The 21505-nt window shown below is 40.9% G+C and overlaps 1 protein-coding gene and 1 pseudogene across 3 annotated transcripts in view; one reads left to right on the forward strand and one right to left on the reverse strand.

The window, feature by feature from the left end:
* The window catches only part of MTHFD2L (methylenetetrahydrofolate dehydrogenase (NADP+ dependent) 2 like), a 143870-nt gene that overhangs the window by 11154 nt on the left and 111211 nt on the right, over positions 1 to 21505 (reverse strand). For all 3 annotated transcript variants that reach the window (XM_045998110.1, XM_045998112.1, XM_045998111.1), the window contains one exon: positions 17160 to 17285. In XM_045998110.1, the coding sequence (XP_045854066.1) occupies positions 17160 to 17285 (126 nt within the window). The remainder of the gene's footprint in view (positions 1 to 17159; positions 17286 to 21505) is intronic.
* LOC123932429 lies at positions 18214 to 20364 on the forward strand (annotated as a pseudogene).

Below are 21505 nucleotides of genomic sequence, written 5' to 3' on the forward strand. Positions count from 1 at the left end.
TCTCATTAGCTTTGTGAGTTGCACTTACACATACATTCTTCACCTCTTTACTGTGCTATCTGTACGTGCATGGCGACTAAGCCTTTTTCCCCTTTACTTTTCTCCTTACATTAAATCAAATCTCCATATATGCAGTTACCTGCCTCACAGATGTGAATACCAAAAGATAATGCTCATACCACAGAGAACGCATTCAGTGGAGTCAAATAGCAAATCAATCACCAAATGAAAATCTGAAATTGCTTTCTGTGAACTCTGTCTATGATCCATCTGTGGAACCTCCTTCCTGACCATGGATGGTATCACCTACCAGTGTCCGTTTCCCTTTCAGTAGGCAGGAGTAAGGATTACCGCCATGTATATTTCTAGTACTTTACTAAAAAGACTAACACTATCTACCTTTCATTACTTCTTGAGAAAAACATAATCATCATGTACTCATCTCATTGCCCACAGTCCTTTTTCCTCAAGCCACTGAACATTCCTATCATACAGTGAGAAACGTGTAAACTAGATAGGCTGTTTGGAGGATTCTCCAAATCCCTTAGCAAGGCCTCGATGTTGGTAGCCTGCCATCGTCAACCCAAGATGCTAGGAGATAAAATCTCCTTCTAGAGATATTTGTACTTTAGTATGGAGCCCTGGGAAACAACTACAAAAAAATCTCAGCCTTAGGTGTAAAAGAAGAAGGACTTGCAGAGGCAGCAGCCCTTCTCTCGTTCCTGGGGATGTCCTCTCTGTGCTTCAACTTTTACCTCCTCTGTGAAGGTAGACTGCGTAATTTTAAATATGTTCTTCTACAAAGAATGTCTTTTTAAAGGTGATCTGATTTCAAAGAACGTAGACTTCACAATCAGCACCGTGTTGTAAAATGTAAGTGTGTAGTGAGCCACAGTCAGGGTAGCTGGCTCCCTGAGAAGGATCTCACATTGACCATTACTACTTGTTTTATGAAACAAGTGACCTGTAGAGGCACTAGACCACAGTGTTGGTACCTGTCTCTCTCACAGAGACATTTGCAAATTTCCATCTACTTTTTTTTTTTTTAAGATTTTATTTATTTATTTGACAGAGAAAGAAAGCACAAGCAGGGAGAACAACATTCCATCCACTTTTTAAAAATGACTGGAAGAGGGGAGCCTGGGTGGCTCAGACAGTTAAGTGTCCAACTCTTGGTTTCAGCTCAGGTCAGGATTTCAGGATCATGAGATCCTGCCCTGTGTTGGACTCCAGGCTGGGCACGGAGTCTGCTTCAGTTGCTCTCTTCCTCTCCCTCTCCCCCTCTTGCTCATTCTCTCTTTCTCTCAAATAAATAAATAAATCTTAAAAAAAAAAAAAAGATTGGAAGAAATCACCTCTGGGTTAAAGTGTTAGGTCCTCTCCTCCCTTATCCTAAAGCTGGACTTTTGGGCTACCTTGTAATCATCTACCACAAAAAGTTGATATTTTGAGCCAATTGGCCATATTGTTATGAACTGAATATTTGTGTCACTCCAAAATTTGTATGTTGAAATCCTAACCTGGGATGTGATGGTATTAGGAGGTAGGGCCTTGGGAAGGCGATTAAGTCACGAGGGTAAAACCCTCAGGAATGGGTTAATGCTTCTATTAAAGAAACCCCATAGAACTCTCTCATTCTTTGCACTATATGAGGAGACAATGAGCAGTTAGCGGGCTGTACCCCAGAAGAGGGTCCGCATCAGAATCCGACGATGGTGGCACTGTGATCTTGGACTTCCAGCGTCCAGAACTAAAAGAAATAAATGCTTATGGTTTTAGCTACAGTTTGTGGAAATTTGTTAAAGCAGCCTGAACTAAGACACATGCCATCAAATTAAATTATTAACACTGAATACTGAGTTGGTGGGGAGTCTCTTTAACTTTTTCTGTTGGTTTTGTTTGTTGGTTTTACAATATCACAGACTAACAGTTCTGTATACATCAAAGATAGTACCATTTCATTAGAAACTGGCAATACTCTCTTACCTTCCCATCTTGTAGAACACATACTTAGGAGTAAAGAGTACTAAAATCCCTTCCAAAAGAATCTTACTTTAAATCAAAACAGATGAACATAGGGAAAAGAAAAAAAAGGAGAGGGGGAAGGCAAACCATACAACAGACTCTTGGCTATAGAGAACACAATGAGGGCTGCTGGAGGGGAGGTGGGCAGAGGGAGGGGTTAAATGGGTGATGGGCATTAAGGAGGGCGCCTGTGATGAGCACTGGGTGTTACTTGTAAGTGATGAATCACTACATTCTACTCCTGAAACTGGTTTTACACTACACATTAACTAACTAGTACTTAAATAAAAGCTTGAAACATTAAAAAAAAAAAGAGCAAGAAGAAGAAACTTATTTTAAGATGTAATCTGGAGAATATAAATTCCATGAAAGCAGGAACTTTATCCTGTGCATGGCTACAGCCCCAGTACCTCGAAGGTGTGCTGCATGAGAAATACGTGTTGAGTACATCAACGAATGACTCAATGGATGTATTGTTACTGGGTCTGGATTGTTGTAGGTTAATAACATGCTTGATGCTACCTTGAGTGGCAGCTTTTGTCCCCATTAAGGCAGCTTGAAGGAACTACTTCTGTAATGGAAGAGTCACATTAGAGATTTATAAGTACAGAGGAGGATCATACACCCCACCAAGGGTATGACTAAGAAGGCTGAGACCTGCTGTGGGGATGGACAGATAAAAGAAATATAGGACAAGAAGCTCACTGTACAGCGGCATACAATTCAGTAGACAACAGCTGAGCAGAAGTTTAAGGTAGCATAGGATTAAGAATAAAATGAACAAGACCTATGGGACCTGGTACAGGAACTTGGAGAAGGTGGGGATGAGCATGAGTGCTTTAAAGTGGCTTTGTATGATTTCTGGGTGAAGAGCAGACTTGGCCAGAAGAAAGTTGAGGCCAGAAAAGCAATGAGAGACAGGGTGGTAATGCAAAGTTATATACTTCTGGATTAGTTCAGAAGTGAGCATGGAGAGGGAGGTGAGTTATGTGAGTGCACACCCATGCACACACACACGCATACACATACACACTCTCTGTCTTTTGCCAGGCATTGTGCTCAGCAAGTCACATACATTAGCTCATGTGAGGCGATTATTTCATTTAATCTTCATAACAACTTTATAAGATAGCCATTATTATCTCAGTTTTTCAGATGATAAAATCAAGTCTCAGAGAGGTGAAGTGATTTGCCTAAGATCATAATTGTTTTATGCAACAGAACTAGGATTTAAACCTAAGTCAGCTTGACTGCAAATTATAATCTTTTAAGAAAGATTGGACACAATATAGAAAGAGAAAGGAGGGAAAGGTAAATCTCAGGTTTCAAAGGTGAGATGCTGTGCGTACAAGGACATCTGGAAGTGACTGTGGTTTTAGTTCCACATCTAGTAGTTTCTTAGAAAATGATATTGGGCTTCTATAATAATTCTAGACCTCTTTTTGTCCTCTTTTGTCCTCATATTTTGACTACTGGGTTAGAATTTTGCAGGATAATTCTGACCGGATAGAGTCCCAAATTATAGAGTCCCTTTTGTTGTAGGAGGGCTTTCACGGCTTTGAAGAATGCAAAGTAAGCCTCCAGCTACTTGGGGCATAATTCACGACTGTTTACAAAGTCTCATTTCCCTTGTTCAACAGTGGTGAGCCTACTGTTGGGTCCAAAAGACCTCTTCTTTGCCTTTGGTCTGCTATTTCTCACCAGGGAAGAGCCCCTTTTTCTCTTTCTCTGTCTATTCTCTACCTTATATACACACACACTTGGGTAAAATTCATATTTTCAGACTCATCTCAAAAGGATTCTAGAACTGACACCTTCACTCTTGCTTATTTGAAAACTCTTAGATTCATAATTGATTCTCTTCTTTCTTTAATATCTAATCATTCAGCCAATCCTTCCAACTCGTCCTTTAAATTCTATCTACCATCTAACCACCTGTCAACACCTTCACGCATTACTGTGTTGGCCCACACCCATCTTGGATAATTTCTTACTTGGATAATTATAATAGCCTTCTAACAGGTACCCTATTTATATCCTAACCTCTCTAAGGTCTATTTGCCATCAGTAGCCAGAGTGATCCTGTTAAAACGCAACTCAAATGTCATTTCTTTGCCCCAAATTTTCTAATAGCTTTCCACTGCATTTAAAGTAAAATCCAAATTTCTTTCCACAGCCCTACATGATATGGTAACTCTGCTGTTGCCTCTTTGACTTTACTCTCCATGATTCTTCCCTTTATTTACTCTGAGCCCATTACAATGACCTTACGGCAGCTTATGATAGCCAGCAGGCATGCAGGTCCTCAAGGCCTTCACGCTTGCTGCTCCGTGTGTGTGGACGAGTCCTTTCCCCTATATCCACATGGCTCTCTCCCTCACTTTGTTCAGGCTGGTGGTGTGCCTTCCCTGAACACCCCTTTTAAGCAACCTTACTCTATAATTCTCTAGCCTCCCTTATCTTGTTTTGTTTTTATAACAGCAAACACTGCCTAACATATTACATGGATATGTATGTATTTGTTTATTATCTGTCTTCTTCCACCAGATGTAAGTTACCTGGGGGTTAGGACTTTACCTCTTCAGATCAGTGTCACGCCTCGAGTACCTATCACAATGTCTGACAAATAACATTGCTCCAAACCCTTCTGCATCCCAGCCTCAGCCTCTCTCTGGCCTCCAGGAATTCCTGGGAGGGCCAAGGGAGGCTCCTTCCCTTCCCACTGTGCTCCTCAGCTCTGTTTGCAAAGGCTTGTTGTGAGGGACCAGAGAAGTCCCTTGGACTACAGTGCTGGGAATCATGGGCCAGGAAGAAGATCACTGGCAAGAAATGGGCTCAGCTGTTGTGACCCCTGCAAGGCTAATAAAGACCATCCTTGGCATAGTTTAAGGAAAGAGCAAGTTGTAAGCTGGGATCTGGGCCTTCTTTTCTCCCTTACTATCTATGGCAGTTGGTCTAGGGGTCCCCTTTTCCTCCCTCCCTAGGACCATCCTCTCCCTATCCACATACTCCTCTCCAAGTTTAAGCACTGAACATCATGAAAATTATTCTTCTCAGTAGTTCAATGAACTGCTGTTGGTCCTGTGCCATCCCTCTGCAGCCTAGAGGGTGAGGTAACCCAGCTCCAGGAGGGCATTTGGTCCCATTGCTCTCCCAGCATATCCATGGGAGAGCACAAGAGGCCCCCACAGGAGGCTCTAAAGAGCAAGCAAGACACTGAAGAGCAGAGAACAAACAAATAACACTAGGAGGGAAAGGCCCTACCCACGCCCCAGTACCTACTGTGTCCCATCCTGAACCTAGAGCCCCCACACTGTATTTTTTAAAAATTTTAATTGAGATATAATTTATATAAAACATTATTTAAGCTTAAAATGTACAACCTGGTGATTTGATACATTTATTTATTACAATATGATTACCATCCTGTCTTTATTTAATACCTCTATCACACCACATAATTATAATTTCCTTTTTGTGAGAAAACATTTAAGATCTAGTTTTATAAGCAATTTTGAAATATATAATATGGTATTGTTACCTATAATCACTACGCTATGCATTAGAGCTCCAGAACTTATTCACTTTCTAGTTGCAAGTTTGTACCCTTTAACATCTTCCTAGTTCCCCCACCTCCCAGCCCCTGGTAACTACCATTCTACTTTGCTTTGACAAGTTCGGTTCTTTCAGATTCCACATGTAAGTAATACCACACAGGATTTGTCTTTGTCCGACTTATCTCATTCAGCATAATCCCCTCAAGGTCCATCCATGCTGTCACAGTGGCAGGATTTCCTTCTATCTTATGGATGAAAATATTCAGTTGAATATATATATACCACATCTTTACCCCTCATCCATTAACTGACACTTTTTGCCCATAGCTTGGCTATTGTGAATAATGCTACAATAAACATGGTTACACAGATATCTTTTTGATAACCTGTTATTTTATTTTATTTCTTTTCAGTGTTCCAAACTGATTGTTAATGCACCACACCCAGTGCTCCATGCAATATGTGCCCTCCTTAATACCCACACCAGACTCACCTACCTCTCCAACCCCCTCCAAAATCCTCAGTTTGTTTCTCAGAGTCCATAGTCTCTCATGGTTTGTCTCCTCCCTCCAATTTCCCCCAACTCACTTCTCCTCTCCATCTCCCAGTGACCTCTGTGTTATTCCTTATGTTCCACAAAAAAGTGAAGCCATATGATAATTGACTCTCTCTGCTTGATTTATTTCACTCAGCATAATCTCTCTAGTCCCATCCATGTTGATATAAAAGTTAGGTAATCATTCTTTCTGATGGAGGCGTAATACTCCATTGTATATATGGACCATATCTTTTTTATCCATTCATCCGTTGAAGGGCCTCTTGATTCTTCCCAAAGTTTGGTGACGTGGCCATTGCTGCTATGAACATTGAGGTACACCTGTCCCTTCTTTTCACTACATCTGTATCTTTGGGGTAAATACCCAGCAGTGCAATTGCAGGGTCATAGGGAAGCTCTATTTTTAATTTCTTAAGGAATCTCCACTCTGTTCTCCAAAGTGGCTGCACCAACTTGCATTCCCACCAACAGTGTAAGAGGGTCTCCTTTCTCCACATCCTCTCCAACACTTGTTGTTTCTTGTCTTGTTAATCTTCATCATTCTAACTGGTGTAAGGTGGTATCTCAATGTGGTTTTGATTTGAATCTCCCTGATGGCTAATAATGATGAACATTTTTTCATGTGTCTGTTAGCCATTTCTATGTCTTCTTTGGAACAAGAGCCCAGGACCTGATGGATTCCCTGGAGAATTCTACCAAACATTCAACGAAGAACTAATACCTATTCTCCTGAAGCTGTTTCAAAAAAATAGAAAGAGAAGGAAAACTTTCAGACTCTTTTTATGAAGTCAGCATTACCCTGATCCCCAAACCAGGCAAAGATCCCACCAAAAAGGAGAATTTCACACCAATATCCCTGATGAATATGGATGCTAAGATTCTCAACAAGAGCCTAGCTAATAGGATCCAACAGTACATTAAAGATTATCCACCATGACCAGGTGGGATTTATCCATGGGATGCAGGGGTGATTCAACATTCGTAAATCAATTAATGTGACAGAACAAATCAATAAGAGAAGACAGAAGAGCCACATGGTCCTCTCAATTGATGCAGAAAAAGTATTTGACAAAATACAGCATCCATTCCTGATTAAAACGATTCAAAGTATAGTGATAGAGGGAACTTTCCTCAACTTCATAAAATCTATTTATGAAAAACCCACAGCGAATATCATCCTCAATGGGGGAAAAGCTGACAGCCTTCCCTTTAAGATCAGGAACACGACAAGGATGTTTACTCTCACCACTCTTGTTCAACGTGGTACTAGAAGTCCTAGCAACAACAATCAGACAACAAAAAGAAATAAAAGGTATTCAAATTGGCAATGAAGAAGTCAAACTCTCTCTCTTCACAGATGACATGATACTTTATATGGAAAACCCAAAAGACTCCATCCCCAAACTACTAGAACTCATACAGCAATTCAGTAATGTGGCAGGATACAAAGTCAATGCACAGAAATCAGTTGCTTTCTTATACACTAACAATGAAAATATAGAAAGGGAAATTAGAGAATTGATTCCATTTACTATAGCACCAAGAACCATAAGATACCTGGGCATAAACCTAACCAAAGAGGTAAAGGATCTGTACTTGAGGAACTACAGAACACTCATGAAAGAAATTGAAGAAGACACAAAAAGATGGAAGAGCATTCCATGCTCATGGATCTGAAGACTAAACATTGTTAAAATGTCTATACTGCCTAGAGCAATCTATACTTTCAATGCTATCCCAGTCAAAATTCCACGACATTTTTCGAAGAGCTGGAACAAACAATCCTAAAATTTTCATGGAACCAGAAGAGACCCCGAATTGCTAAGGGAATGTTGAAAAAGAAAAACAAAACTGGGGGCATCATGTTGCCTGATTTCAAGCTTTACTATAAAGCTGTGATCACCAAGACAGCAAGGTGCTGGCACAAAAACAGACACATAGACCAGTGGAACAGAGTGGAGAGCCCAGATATGGACCCTCAACTCTATGGTCAAATAATCTTTGGCAAAGCAGGAAAACCAATCCAGTGGAAAGAAGACAGTCCTTCAATAAATGGTGCTGGGAAAATTGGACAGCTATGTGTAGAAGATTGAAACTGGACCATTCTCTTATACCACACACAAAGATAAACTTGAAATGGATAAAAGACCTCAATGTCAGACAGGAATCTATCAAAATCCTAGAGGAGAACATAGGCAGTAACCTCTTCGACATTAGCCACAGCAACTTCTTTCAAGATATGTCTCCAAAGGCAAAGGAAACAAAAATGAAAATGAACTTTTGGGACTTCATCAAGATCAAAAGCTTCTGCACAGCAAAGGAAAGAGTCAATAGAACAAAGAGGCAACCCACGGAATGGGAGAAGATATTTACAAATGACACTACAGACAAAGGGCTGATATCCAAGATCTATAAAGAACTCCTCAAACTCAACATGCACAAAACAGATAATCATGTCAAAAAATGATAACCTGTTCTTATTTCCTCTGGATACATACCCAGAAGTGGGACTGTTGGATCATAAAATCAACATACAGAAATCAGTTTTGTTCCTATACACTAACAATGAAAGAAATGAAAAATAAAGAAAACTATCCCATTCACAACAGTATCAAAAACAAGAAAATACTTACAAATGAATTGAACTAAGGAAATGAAGGATCTGTACAATGGAAATTACATGACTTTGATGAAGAAAATTGAAGAAGACACACAGAAAAGTGGAAAGATATCCCATGTTCATGTGCTGGAAGAATTAATAGTGTTAAAGTGTCCATACTACCCAAAGCCATCTATAGATTCCGTGCAATTCCTACCAAAATTCCAATGGCATTTTTCGGAGAGATAATAAAAAAAATTGAATGAAATCACTGAAGACCTGAATAGTCACAGCAATCCTGAGAAAGAAGAACAAAGCTAGAGGCATCACACCTCCTGATTTCTATACTATAAAGCTATAGTAATCAAGGCAGTGTGGTAGTGGCATAAAAACAGACACACAGACCAAAGGAACAAAGAAGAAAGCCCAGGAATAAATTGCTTCATGTAAGGTCAACTATTATTTGACAAGGGATCCAAGAACACTTAATGTGGAAAGGATACAGTCTTCAGTAAATGGTTCTGGGAAAATTAAAGAACGATACATAGAAAAATGAAATTGAACCCCTGTCTTTTCTGCTTATAAAAATTAAGTCAAATGAATTAGAGACTTACACATAAAACCAGACACCATAAAATTTCTAGAAGAAAACATAGGGGATGCATTGACACTGGTGTTGGACATGCTCTTTTGGATATGACACCAAAAGCAAAGGACACAAGAACAAAAATCAACAAGTGGGACTACATCCAACAAAAAGAAAACCTTTCTGCACGGCAAAAGAAATGATCAACAAGGTGAAAAGGCAATCTATGAAATGGGGAAAAATATTTGCAAATCATTTATCACATAAGGGGTTATTATCCAAAATACCTTATAAAAGTACCTGAAGAATGTAACAACTAATAAACAAAGGAAAAAATCCAATTAAAAAATTGACAGACAATATAGACGTTTTCCCAAAGAAGACATCTGAATGGCCAATTAATACATGAAAAGATGCTCAACATCAGCCATCATCACAGAACTCTCTGGCAGGGCATACACACAAAAACCTAAGGACTTGAACCTAGACATGCAGAGTCTGTGTGGGGATCAGCAGATGGGGCTTTCTCATAGGCTTGTCCCCAGTTCCTGCAGGTTTGCCCAGAGCTTACTTACCTAAAGCTGCCTAGAACTATTACCACTGTCCTCACTATTGGAGTGTCTCTGGGGAGTGCCTGGCCCAGGCCTTTGATCTCCAGCAGAGCCTTATAGCAGTAGCAACAGCCTCATCTCTTGAGGCTGGAGTGCCCTACATCCTCTGCAGATTCCCATCTGAGGTCTCCAGGCCACGTCTTGGCCAAATGACCCAATTCAGTCAAGGCTGGCCTGTCTTCTGTTGTTATTCTACGTATCTGGGATCCTTGCCTGCCAGATAGAATTTGAAGGGCTACAAAGAAAACATCAGTAATGATCAAGAGATCAAAAATAAGGTCAGTGAAGAGACCTAAAAATTGGATAATAAAAATAAGTTTACTTAGAACTGAAGACATTGTGAGACTGTACTATTTACATATTACAAATCTACATATATTTTATCTACAGAGTTCAGGGTTAATACTGAGCCAAGGTATGACTTCACTGACATTAGGCATTCACTAACTCCACAGGAAAGAGTTAATAAATGCTTCAGGCTTTGAAACTGACTAAGAAGCAAGCAATGAGATTGTATATGGAGGTTTTCACAGCCAAATGAATTAAGGGTAGACTGAATGGTGTGTGGGGTCTGGATGAGGAAATCTCTCTCTATTCCGAGTAAGGGATCAGTTCTCAAGTTCTCATGTACAGAATGGATCATTCTTCATCCAAGCATGACTTCCCATCTAGAGACTATGGATGGATTCCACATCCTTTTCACTCCCATACAGAGTGGACATGTGGCTATATTCAGGTCAATTTTCTTAAACTGCAGTCACTTGCCTTCATTTCTCTTTCACCTTTCAATGGAAGAAAACATGGATAAGGAGGCAATTCAACTTCAGCTGTGTAGATAAGAAGAACGCTCAAGTGGAACAGTGTTGTGGGCTGAACTATGTCTCCCCCAAATTCATACATTGAAGTCCTAACCATCAGTACCTCAGAATGTGACTACATTTGGTGATTAAGAGGATGCCATTAGGGGCACCTGGGTGGCTCAGTGGGTTAAGCCGCTGCCTTCGGCTCAGGTCATGATCTCAGGGTCCTGGGATCGAGTCCCGTGTCGGGCTCTCTGCTATCTCTCTCTCTCTCTGCCTGCCTCTCTGCCTACTTGTGGTCTCTCTCTGTCAAATAAATAAATAAAATCTTTAAAAAAAAGATGATGCCATTAGGGTGGACCCTCATTTAATGCGGTTGGTGTCCTTGCAAGAGGAGGAAAATTGGACGCAGTAATGTAGAGAGGAAAGACAATGTGAAGATAGGGAGAAGTTGACCATCTCTGGGTCCTGGAGAAATAACGCTGGTGACACTTTGATATCTGACTTCTAGCCTCCAGAATGGTGAGAAATAAATTTCTGTTGTTTAAGCCACACAGTGTTTAGTACTTCGTTATGGAACTTTTATCAAGTGAATACAAATGGTTTGATAAAAGAGTTATCCCTGATGGAAGAAGAGCTAACTCCCGACGTTGGTAGGAGAGAGCTAAACCACCTTGTTGAAGCTCATCTCTTTTGGGATTCCTTTGTAACGGCTACTTAACCTATCCTCTAGTATAATACTTAGAGGGGGAAAAACAGAAACAGCATTTAACAAAAGAGACAGAGTGAGGCAAACTATGATATATTCACTAAACATAACCAGGAACCAGGGCTTCAGCGTGGAAAACAGCTGATAAAAATCTAAGGGTATAAGTCACATATTTCTCAAACTACCTAAAATAGGCACATGAGCTATCTGGAAGCAACTACAGTTAACAAAAAAATAAATAAATAAATAAATAAATAAATGGTTGCGTCAGAATAGACATTCTTTTCCAAATAATGTGGCTTCTCTACTTTTATAATTTAAATCTGTTTCATCGACACTGTAATGTACCTTTAGACTTACCTCAATAATTTCTATGTATCCCTGTAACTTTAAGTCAGCAGACAGAATTGCTCTTGGACATTAGCCTCACCTATTTTGACTTTGAGGAAAGCCTACACATTGTTCCTACTTCTTTCCTTCCTTTTCAGCAGTTCTTCCCAGCATTATCTCATTCCCTGCTTTGGAACAGACCAAGGAGTGTGGAGGTGTGCTCAGGGACAAAACACAGGGAGGAGAGATGGGCGGGAATAAGGAGCAAGACATTCCAGTTCCTTTCATTCCACCACAATCCCTGAGGAATTCATCATAAAACTGAAGTGAAGCTACTAAAAGCTGCCGAAGATTGTAGAAACATCTGTGTGGCAGCCACGAGGTGCAAATGAGGCCTGAGAATTGGCCAGCATGAATGAAGTTAGCTGAATTAACAGCACGGGAAGTCAGTAATTAGATTGTTCGGCTCACCGAATCCATTCACGAATTGCTGTCATAAAAGCAGTGTAGTTACGAGCTTGTCCAGTGCTCCAGATGGCTTCCCAGTCAGAAGTGATTTACAATTCATGCCGCATAATCTCTTGTTTCTACCTTATGAAGGTACACTCTTCTTTGTTAGAAAAGCATGAAGTTTCTTTCAAAGCTACTAATAGAAAATGACCAGGTGAAAGTAGATAGGTCCAATTGTTTTTGTTGCTGTTTTTAAAAAATCTGTATAGCAAATCTAAATTTTTCAAGATAGATTATTTATTGTGTGTTGTTAGTAAGGAAAACAATTCTTAGACACACAAAATAATTTTATCACGGATGCTTTTAAATACTGTTTCTTCGTGCAATGCCTTAAATCAGAGGGGAGAGGCTCGTTCAGGTAATAGAAGGGGAAGGGTAAGCATTTGTCAAATGCTGGAAGCAATGATGAACTATCTTGAATTCTATAATTAAGGAGCAATTTAAACCAAAATAGCATTTCAATTTAGTAATAACTTCAAGGCCCTATGAGCTCCTCAAGGCACGCAAAGAGGAATGGTTTTGTGCGTGTTGTTCAATGACCTATAAAAATGTTTGTCATAACATTAAAAACTCTCTTCCTATGGTTTATACATGTATAGGGAACTGAAAATGTAGGAAAACATGTATTTAGTATCGCATAATTTATTGAAAACATTAGAAACACTGAGAATTAATGTGTTCTATTTATTTTCAAAGACTTGTCAAGAGTAGTTTGAACAGTGTTTTGTGTTCTGCTCACACACTGTGCAGTACTGGGTACGTATCTCCCTACTCCTTGGGGAATTTCGGATTCCTTTCCAAATCTGAGTCTGCTGCCACCATTTTGTACTTGCCCTTTCAATGTCAGGAAAGAGAGTTCTTTCAACGTGAAGATTTGGGCCAGCACCGCTTTCCTCGTTTTCACGGGTGAGCTCGCCTCGGCTGAGTTCCTCCCCCTGCATACCCGGAACCTCGCATAGGGCAAGTGGTGGCGACCCCGACGTCCCTGTCACCTACTGCAAACTCTACTGCGTCACCGCTCTAAAGCGTCACCGCTTTCCGTTTCTTTCCTAGCACTTCCCTCGGTCTGGGATCTGTTTTTGCAAAATGGCACATGGTTTACTAGTGGGGGTCACCTGAACCGAGTAAAGGTGTGCCACGACCAACCACGAATGGAAATTGAAGGAAGGGACGTCATCGGCCACCGGTCACAGGGCACATGGTTATTTGCATCGTGATTCGCAGGTAACCGTGGTAATTGAAATCTGGGCATGTCAGACCCTGTAGAGTTGAGGACAGGTGGTTGTGGATACTGTTATCTAGGCACGTTTAGAACTTGCTATCATACATGTCCTGGGGGAAACATAAAAGAAATAACTTTGTGTCTCAAAACGGAAGTATTAACCCAGTGAAATACAGGATAGTGGAGACAAGGCAGGGTTGAAATTCCAAGTGCCTGGCTATGAGCCCACAGTGTCCCATCATGCCTCAGCTCAGGGCTGATGCCCAGGCTCCGTGTGCCTCTGTAAAAGGAGGGATAATAACGATGCCTTATAGGGTTATCATAAGGATTAAATGAATAATTCAGGTAAAAGGCTGAGGAAGGACACTGCTTACTCAAACACTGTTATTACTAAATGAAAAATAATTCCAAATGATGTGAGAAGAGGGTGTCCCCATGTCAGAAAGCTTCTCCCACCTTCCTTACCCTCCATCTAACTTTCTACAGATTGGCCTGCCTCCTCTCTAGGAATATTGGCAATTTTATGGCTGAGGTGGCACACGATTGTTAGAGGACTGATGAAGGGAGGGACAGTCCTTTCTCCCTAGGCCACCTTGAGTCGTGACCCCTGGACCAGACCCCAGCTCAAGAAGGGCTACTCGATTCTATTCTGGGCTCTGGAGAACAAAGAGAGAAGGAAGCAGAGAATGGAACAGAGGAAAAAATGAGAACGAGAAACACTTGTAGATGAAGGAAAATGCGTCTGGTGCACATTATATCTAAATTAAAACAAACCCCTGACATGAGCATCAAAAAGAAATATTTAGGGTGATTTATGTCACCTTTCGTCAAGAACTACAGCATAGGGTGGGGAAGCTCTCATGTCGTGTCTGATATAAAATATCACTCATAAGTGAGGAGCCCGATTCAAAAGTGAGGCTGAAACATCTAATAATAAAGCAGATTACTGGTAGGCATCCACATTTTCTTAGAAAGAAAAAAGACAAAATGCCTCCTGGTTTTACAAATCATTGAATTTGCAATTATTTACCTATTTCTGCTATTTCCCTAAGGGGGTCAGTTAATGAAATTATTCTTTAAAAATCGTTCTCACCAAAGGCCATCGTGTTTCCCTTTACTAGAGAGCTGCACATTTCTGCAAGGACAACTTATTTTTGCATTTGACTTTACTGGCATCCACTTGTTTCTGTTGGCTGTACGGTTAGAGCAAATTGCTCACCGATACTCACAAAGCAATCACACTTTCCCTACGGCACTTTGTAGCCAAGTGCTCCCTCCAAGTTCTGTGGCCTAACCCAAGTTCAAGTTCCTCCCTCTCAGCCGAGGGATCATCCCTCACCTCAGGTTAAGTCCCGATGAACAACCTGAAGAGCAACTTGTCAAAACCCATCACCCGCCTGCCCCTCTGGGTGCCTGAGTCATGTCCTCACTGGCAAGGCCTTCTTGACAAAGTCTGGGTCTTCTTAGGGTCCTGGGTCTATGAAACGGGGGCGGGAAGCAGGAGTAATATAATCCAGCAGATGGGCATACCTTATGACAGGATTAGAAGACCCTGACCTTCCAAAGGTGGCTGTGTTTCTGCATAATCATTCGGGAGCACTCGGCTAAACGTCCAAGGTCCAAGATGCCCCAAGCGTTAGGGCTGGGAAGAGCCTTGCCATCGCTGTTGCCATTTAACTGGTAACGTCGCCAACAACCAGAGAGGCCGTGAAGTTCCTAGGTCTAAAAGCACCTCCCTGCCTCCCAGCCTGGTGTTCTTTCCCATTTATCTTATATCCTTGTTTCTTTTTGCCATTTCCTTTTTTCAAAATTTCATTATACATTTAGATACACATAACTGCCATTTAGTTTAATAGTTTCTACCAAGTGGAGGGGTATGCAATCCGAGCATATGCACACACCCCAAAATACCCACTTTTTTTTTTTAAATGTTTGTAGAATACCCCCACAAGCAAAAGAACATTCTGGGCTACACCTAAGAATGCATGGAAATTGTCTGAGACCCACGGGCAAGCACATGAGAGAAGGGTCCTAAAAGATGTGTTGAACTGCTGGGGAAGCTTGTCTTACCAGCACGGTCAAGGTTGTGCACTGCAAATACCTGCTTTTCTTGCCTCATGCTGGGTTCTGCCTATGCCACCTGGGTGCACTGTAAGCGTACCGTGATTTTGCAATAAACGCGTGGTCACTGTAAAGCTATCAGGAAGCAGAATGACCGTGCAAGGATAAGAAATAAAATAAGGTCAGGTTTTAAAATGAAATGTTTCCCTTACTCTTTCGTGTTGAGAAATTCAAATAAATTATCGATATGTGACATTACTGATTGGACATAACAAATGAAATAAAAAAATGAGGTCACTTCCTAAAGAGTTTGGCATATACACGTGATGCACACATACACACAAGTGCCCATGGTTTCCTGGAGAGTCACACTTCTTCACGGGAAGCTCCATCCCTGGCAGGGACTGCGGGAATGACAGCCTGTGAGGACAGCAGTGAGTTCTCCCTACTTTGCTCTTATTCGCTCTTCTGTCCCCACAATGTATTGCAGCACAAGTGTCCTTGGAGTTTCCTTTTTTTTTTTATGTACCAGGCTCAGGCTGCCTACCGGATACACCCAGGAATCTCACGTAGGGCCAATATCCGCCTGTGTGTTTGGTTTCATTCAATACCATGCTAGGACTTGGGTAAACCATTGGCTGATGACCAGATTCCAAGAGGAAATGTAAAATTTGGAATTGCTTTAAAAAGGGCACCATCTACTATTCCTTTCAGTTTGTCTATAAAGACACATGTATCTTTGATACAGTTGTTGACATGGCCTTGCTTTTCTTGGCTAGATGATCAATCTAATAAATATAATATTTCTATATGAAAATATCTCCATTTATTTGACTAAATTCATATCTTATTGGACTTCTGAGATTCCTAGATTATACTGAAAACCTGAATGCCTATAAGCATTTGATGAAGATACTGGAAGTAAAATTGGATTAGGGGAAAACTATCTTTGCAGGGGCTCAGTAGAGATATGGCATTGAGTTGGAATTGTTTGTTACTACACACTTGATGCCTTATCTCCTTCAATGGCCATAAAAATGTTAATCTATTTCCTCTTCCTCATCCCCTTTAAAACACTAGTAAAGAATGTTGTCTTGAATTAACTAGGTAACTCTTTAGATTTGAAATATTGTTAGGATTAGCAAACACACCTCAAGAGTGGCTTTAAGAGTGAACGGATAGCACGGAGAGCAAAGGACAGAGATGCACTTCAAAAAATCAAAAATAAGGCCTGGCACAGAAGGCCAACTGAGTTCTTTCACTAAAAACCTGCATTATAAGGACTTTAATCTTAAAATTAAATATTAATGGGGTAATTATATTTTCCTCCCAAGAAGAGGAGAAAAGGAAAGAAGGAACGAAGAAAGGAAGAAAAGAAGGGAAGAAGGAAGAGAGGGAGGAAGGGAGGGGAGAGGGAGGAAGGAAAGTTAGAAATAAGTGAGTGATTACACTCTTGTCCCTCAGAGGAAAGAGGTGCAATGATTAATAACGTAGTAATGCCTGCATCAAATACAAAGGTGCTCTTTCTACTATCAAAACATGCAAAATAGAATTTTTCATTTGCTTCACTCCTAAAAAGAGATAGTTTATTACCTTCAAAGTCCACATCTCCAACCAATTTTGTCTTTCCCGTCACTGGGTCATGGACGTAGTTGATACCCACATCGATTACAGCAGCACCTTCTTTAACCATATCAGATGTAATCAACTTTGGAATACCTGAAAGCAAAAACAGAGTTGGAAAATACTTCACCTTCTTCCTTGAGCATAGCAAAGGTTTATATATCTAATGTTCTGTTGTCATGGCTTTAAAAGATGTACAAAATACACTGTTTCTAGGAAGAAACGTGATCATCTGATCATTTCTTGATCAAGCAGAACAAAGGTACCACGTGATGGCTTCTGTGCATGAAATCCTACCTGGACTGACCCTTTCACTTCTGAGACTGCTGCCAGATTTCTCCAGATGGGCACCCAGTAGAGTAGCATCCTTTTGTATTTCATGCACTATAAATAACATGGGGACATTATGGATATGAAGCAGCCTCCTGTCCAGGTTGGGTGGAGTGAAAACTACTTGGAAATTGGAGGTGCAGAGAAGGAAGGGTGGAGTGGGTGGGGGAGGGTGAATACAAAGAAAACAATGAGATGATAATAATTTGAATTCTCTGGGTTGTAGTAAATGGTCAAGTACTGTACACGTCATGGTGTCACATCAACTCGAAACACAATGTTATCTTGGACTTTCTTTTTATTTTTTCTTGGTTACTTTGATTCATTATGTTTGTATATGACTTGGAAAGGTATATGATATAGTAAGCTCTACTCACTATTTCTCCATTGCAGTGAAAGGTACCTTGATGTCTTATGTCGCCATTCATTTTCTAGAACTATTTTCCAAACTTTATTTCAAGTATGACAGTGCCAGCTAACAGTGGTTAATGTTCCAATTATTTTTGTTAATTACTAAGATACCATCCCCAAACTTAGTGTCTTAAAACAACACTTCATTATTACATTTCACGGTTCTGTGGGTTGGCTGAGCTCGGGGGCTGGGTCTCCTTGGGGTCAGTCTTTCATAGAGCTGGAATCTGACAGTGGCTAAGGCTGGAGCTATCCCAGGATGTGACTGGGCTGATTGTGCAAGATGGCTGACTCACACGGCTGCACTTGCTGCTTGTGGTTGGTGGAGCTCAGCGGGGGCTATCAGCTGGAGTGCATAGACGTGGCCTCTCCTGTGGCTTGGGCTTCCTGGCAGCTGGCTTCCAAGAATGAGTGTTCCAAGACATGGGTACCAGAAGTTGCCATTAGCTCAAGGCTGGAAACTGGAAGCTGGCACAGTATCACTTCTGTCATATTCTATCAACTAATCAGTGACAGAATCCACTTGGACTTCAAGGACAGAGAGTCCACTTTTTAGTGACAGGAAAATCAAAGATTTTGTGGCCATCTTTACAACCACTGTGTCTAGGAGGTGATTTACTCAATTTCACACTCTAAACCCCTGGAAGAAAAAGACACATGCTGTGTTGTCAGAGGCTTTCTACTTCATTTAAAGTATCAATTTAAACATTCCATGGGCTGCCTAGGTGGCTCAGTCGTTAAGTAGCTGCCTTTAGCTCAGGTCGTGATCCCAGGGTGCTGGGATTGAGCCCTGCATTGCGCTCCCTGCTTAGCGGGAAGCCTGCTTCTCCCTCTCACACTCCCCTGATTGTGTTCCCTCTCTCAGTATCTCTCTGTCTCTGTCAAATAAACAAACAAGGGGCGCCTGGGTGGCTCAGTGGTTTAAGCCGCTGCCTTCGGCTCAGGTCATGATCTCAGGGTCCTGGGATCGAGTCCCACGTCGGGCTCTCTGCACTGAAGGGAGCCTGCTTCCCTCTCACTCTCTCTGCCTGCCTCTCTGCCTACTTGTGATCTCTCTCTGTCAAAATTAATAAATAAAAATCTTTAAAAAAAAAAAAAAAAAAACAAACAAAAAAAAACAAATAAACAAACAAAATCTTTAAAAAATAAATAAACATTTCAGATGGCTTAAATACCATCTTGTTGACATACAATTTTTAGTACAAATAAGAATGGCTCAGTCGATTAAGCGTCTGCCTTCAGCTCAGGTCATGATCCCAGGAGAGTCCCACATCGGCTCCTTGCTCAGCGGGAGTCTGCTTCTCCCTCTGCCTGCTGTTTCCCCTGCCTGTGCTCTCTCTCTCTGTCTCTGGCAAATAAATAAATAAATAAAATCTTAAAAAAAATTTAAAGGCTATAAATAAATGATCAGTGCTAAAATAGATGTAGCTATCTGATAGGTTCCTCAACCACATAATAATGAGGCATTGATGTTTGAGATATGTTTTTCTCTTGCTTTCTTATTCTAGCCTATAGATCTTCCTTTCTATCAGGTCTAGCATAGATACTAAGTACTGCTCTAAAGATAGTCATAAATCCTGTTTCTTCTTGGAATCCAATAGAAAAAGAAAACATAAGCCTTTTGGCTCCCCAAGCAGTGCCACGGCGGTTGACAAGAACAAGCACCTTACGAAAGGTGGCAAAAGGGAGCCAAGAAGAAAGTGATTGATCCATTTTTGAAGAAAGACTGGTATGATGTGAAAGCACCAGCTATGCTCAATACAAGAAATTTTGGAAAAACATTAGTTACAAGAACTCAAAGAACGCAAATAGGATCTGACGGCCTCAAGGGCCATGTATTTGAAGTGAACCTTGCTGATCTGCAGAATGATGAAATTGTACTTAGAAAATTCAAGCTAATTACTGAGGATCTTCAGGGCAAAAACTGCCTTACGAATTTCCATGGCATGGATCTCACCCACGACAGAATGTGCTCCATGGTCAAAACCCGGCAGACCATGACTGAAGCTCATGTTGATGTCAAGACTACCAATGGTTAGTTGCTTCGTCTATTTTGTGTTGGTTTTACTGAAAAACACAACAATCAGATTTTGCTTAGCACCAATAGGCACACCAAATTCCGAAAAAGATGATGGAAATCATGACCCGAGAGGTGCAGACAAACGACATGAAAAAAGTGGCCACTAAATTGAAAAGAGGCCACTAAATAGCCTCAGAAAAGACACAGAATGGCCTTGTCAATCTATTTACTCACTGCATGATGGTTTTCTTTGTTAGAAAAGTAAAAATGCTGAAGAAGGTCAAGTTTGAATTGGGAAAGCTCATGGAGCTTCATGGGGAGAGCAGTCTTTCTGAAAAAGCGACTGGGGATGAGACCAGTGCTAAAGCTGAATGAGCTGATGGATGTGAGCCACCAGTTCAAGAATCGGTTTAAAATCCAGACTTTTTGGGGCACCTGGGTGGCTCAGTGGGTTAAAGCCTCTGCCTTCGGCTCAGGTCATGATCCCAGGGTCCTGGGATCAAGCCCCGAATGGGGCTCTCTGCTCAGCGGGGAGCCTGCTTCCTCCTTTCTCTCTGCCTGCCTCTCTGCCTACTTGTGATCTCTGTCTGTCAAGTAAATAAGTAAAATCTTTAAAAAAATAAAAAATAAAATTCAGACTTTTAGTGCTGACAAAAAAACCTTATTGAGGTATTTAATTTCTAATCATTCTTTTTATATAATCTAAGCTTGGTGAATCATGTTCTGAACTGAGGGTGATGTGAACTTTTCTGAACTGTTGTATGGATTTTATCCATTGTTCTTAGTTACTACAGAGCTCCAAAAGGGTAGTGATCTATTTTAAGCTGTAGTGATCTGGATGGAAGTTGTACCGATGGTTAATAAAAGTAAATATTTTCTTTAAAAAGAAAAAAAGGAAACATATATTGATATGTGATATAGCTGTAGGAAATATTTTTTTTCTTTTTTTTTAAATTTGTTTATTTTTTCAGCGTAACAGTATTCATTGTTTTTGCACAACACCCAGTGCTCCATGCAAAACGTGCCCTCCCCATTACCCACCACCTGTTCCCCCAACCTCCCACCCGTGACCCTTCAAAACCCTCAGGTTGCTTTTCAGAGTCCATAGTCTCTTATGGTTCGCCTCCCCTTCCAATTTTTTTTTTTATAAACATATAATTTATTTTTATCCTCAGGGGTACAGGTCTGTGAATTGCCAGGTTTACACACTTCACAGCACTCACGATAGCACATACCCTACCCAATGTCCATAACCCCCTCCCCCTCTCCCAATCCCACCTCCCCCCAGCAACCCCCAGTTTGTTTTGTGAGATTAAGAGTCATTTATGGTTTGTCTCCCTCCCAATCCCATCTTGTTTCATTTATTCTTCTCCTATCCCCCTAACCCCCCATGTTGCTTCTCCATGCAGGAAATATTTTAAAGATGAAAACACTGGTGATAATAGCTGGATAAAATCCAGCCACTATGCTTTTGAGAAAGATTCAGATTTCCCTCCCAGCTGTAGTTGTTCATTATGTTTTCTCAGAGAATATCAGACTGGCAATAAACAAATGT

This window comes from Meles meles, chromosome 2 (assembly GCF_922984935.1).
Source record: "Meles meles chromosome 2, mMelMel3.1 paternal haplotype, whole genome shotgun sequence".
Lineage (NCBI taxonomy): Eukaryota > Metazoa > Chordata > Mammalia > Carnivora > Mustelidae > Meles > Meles meles.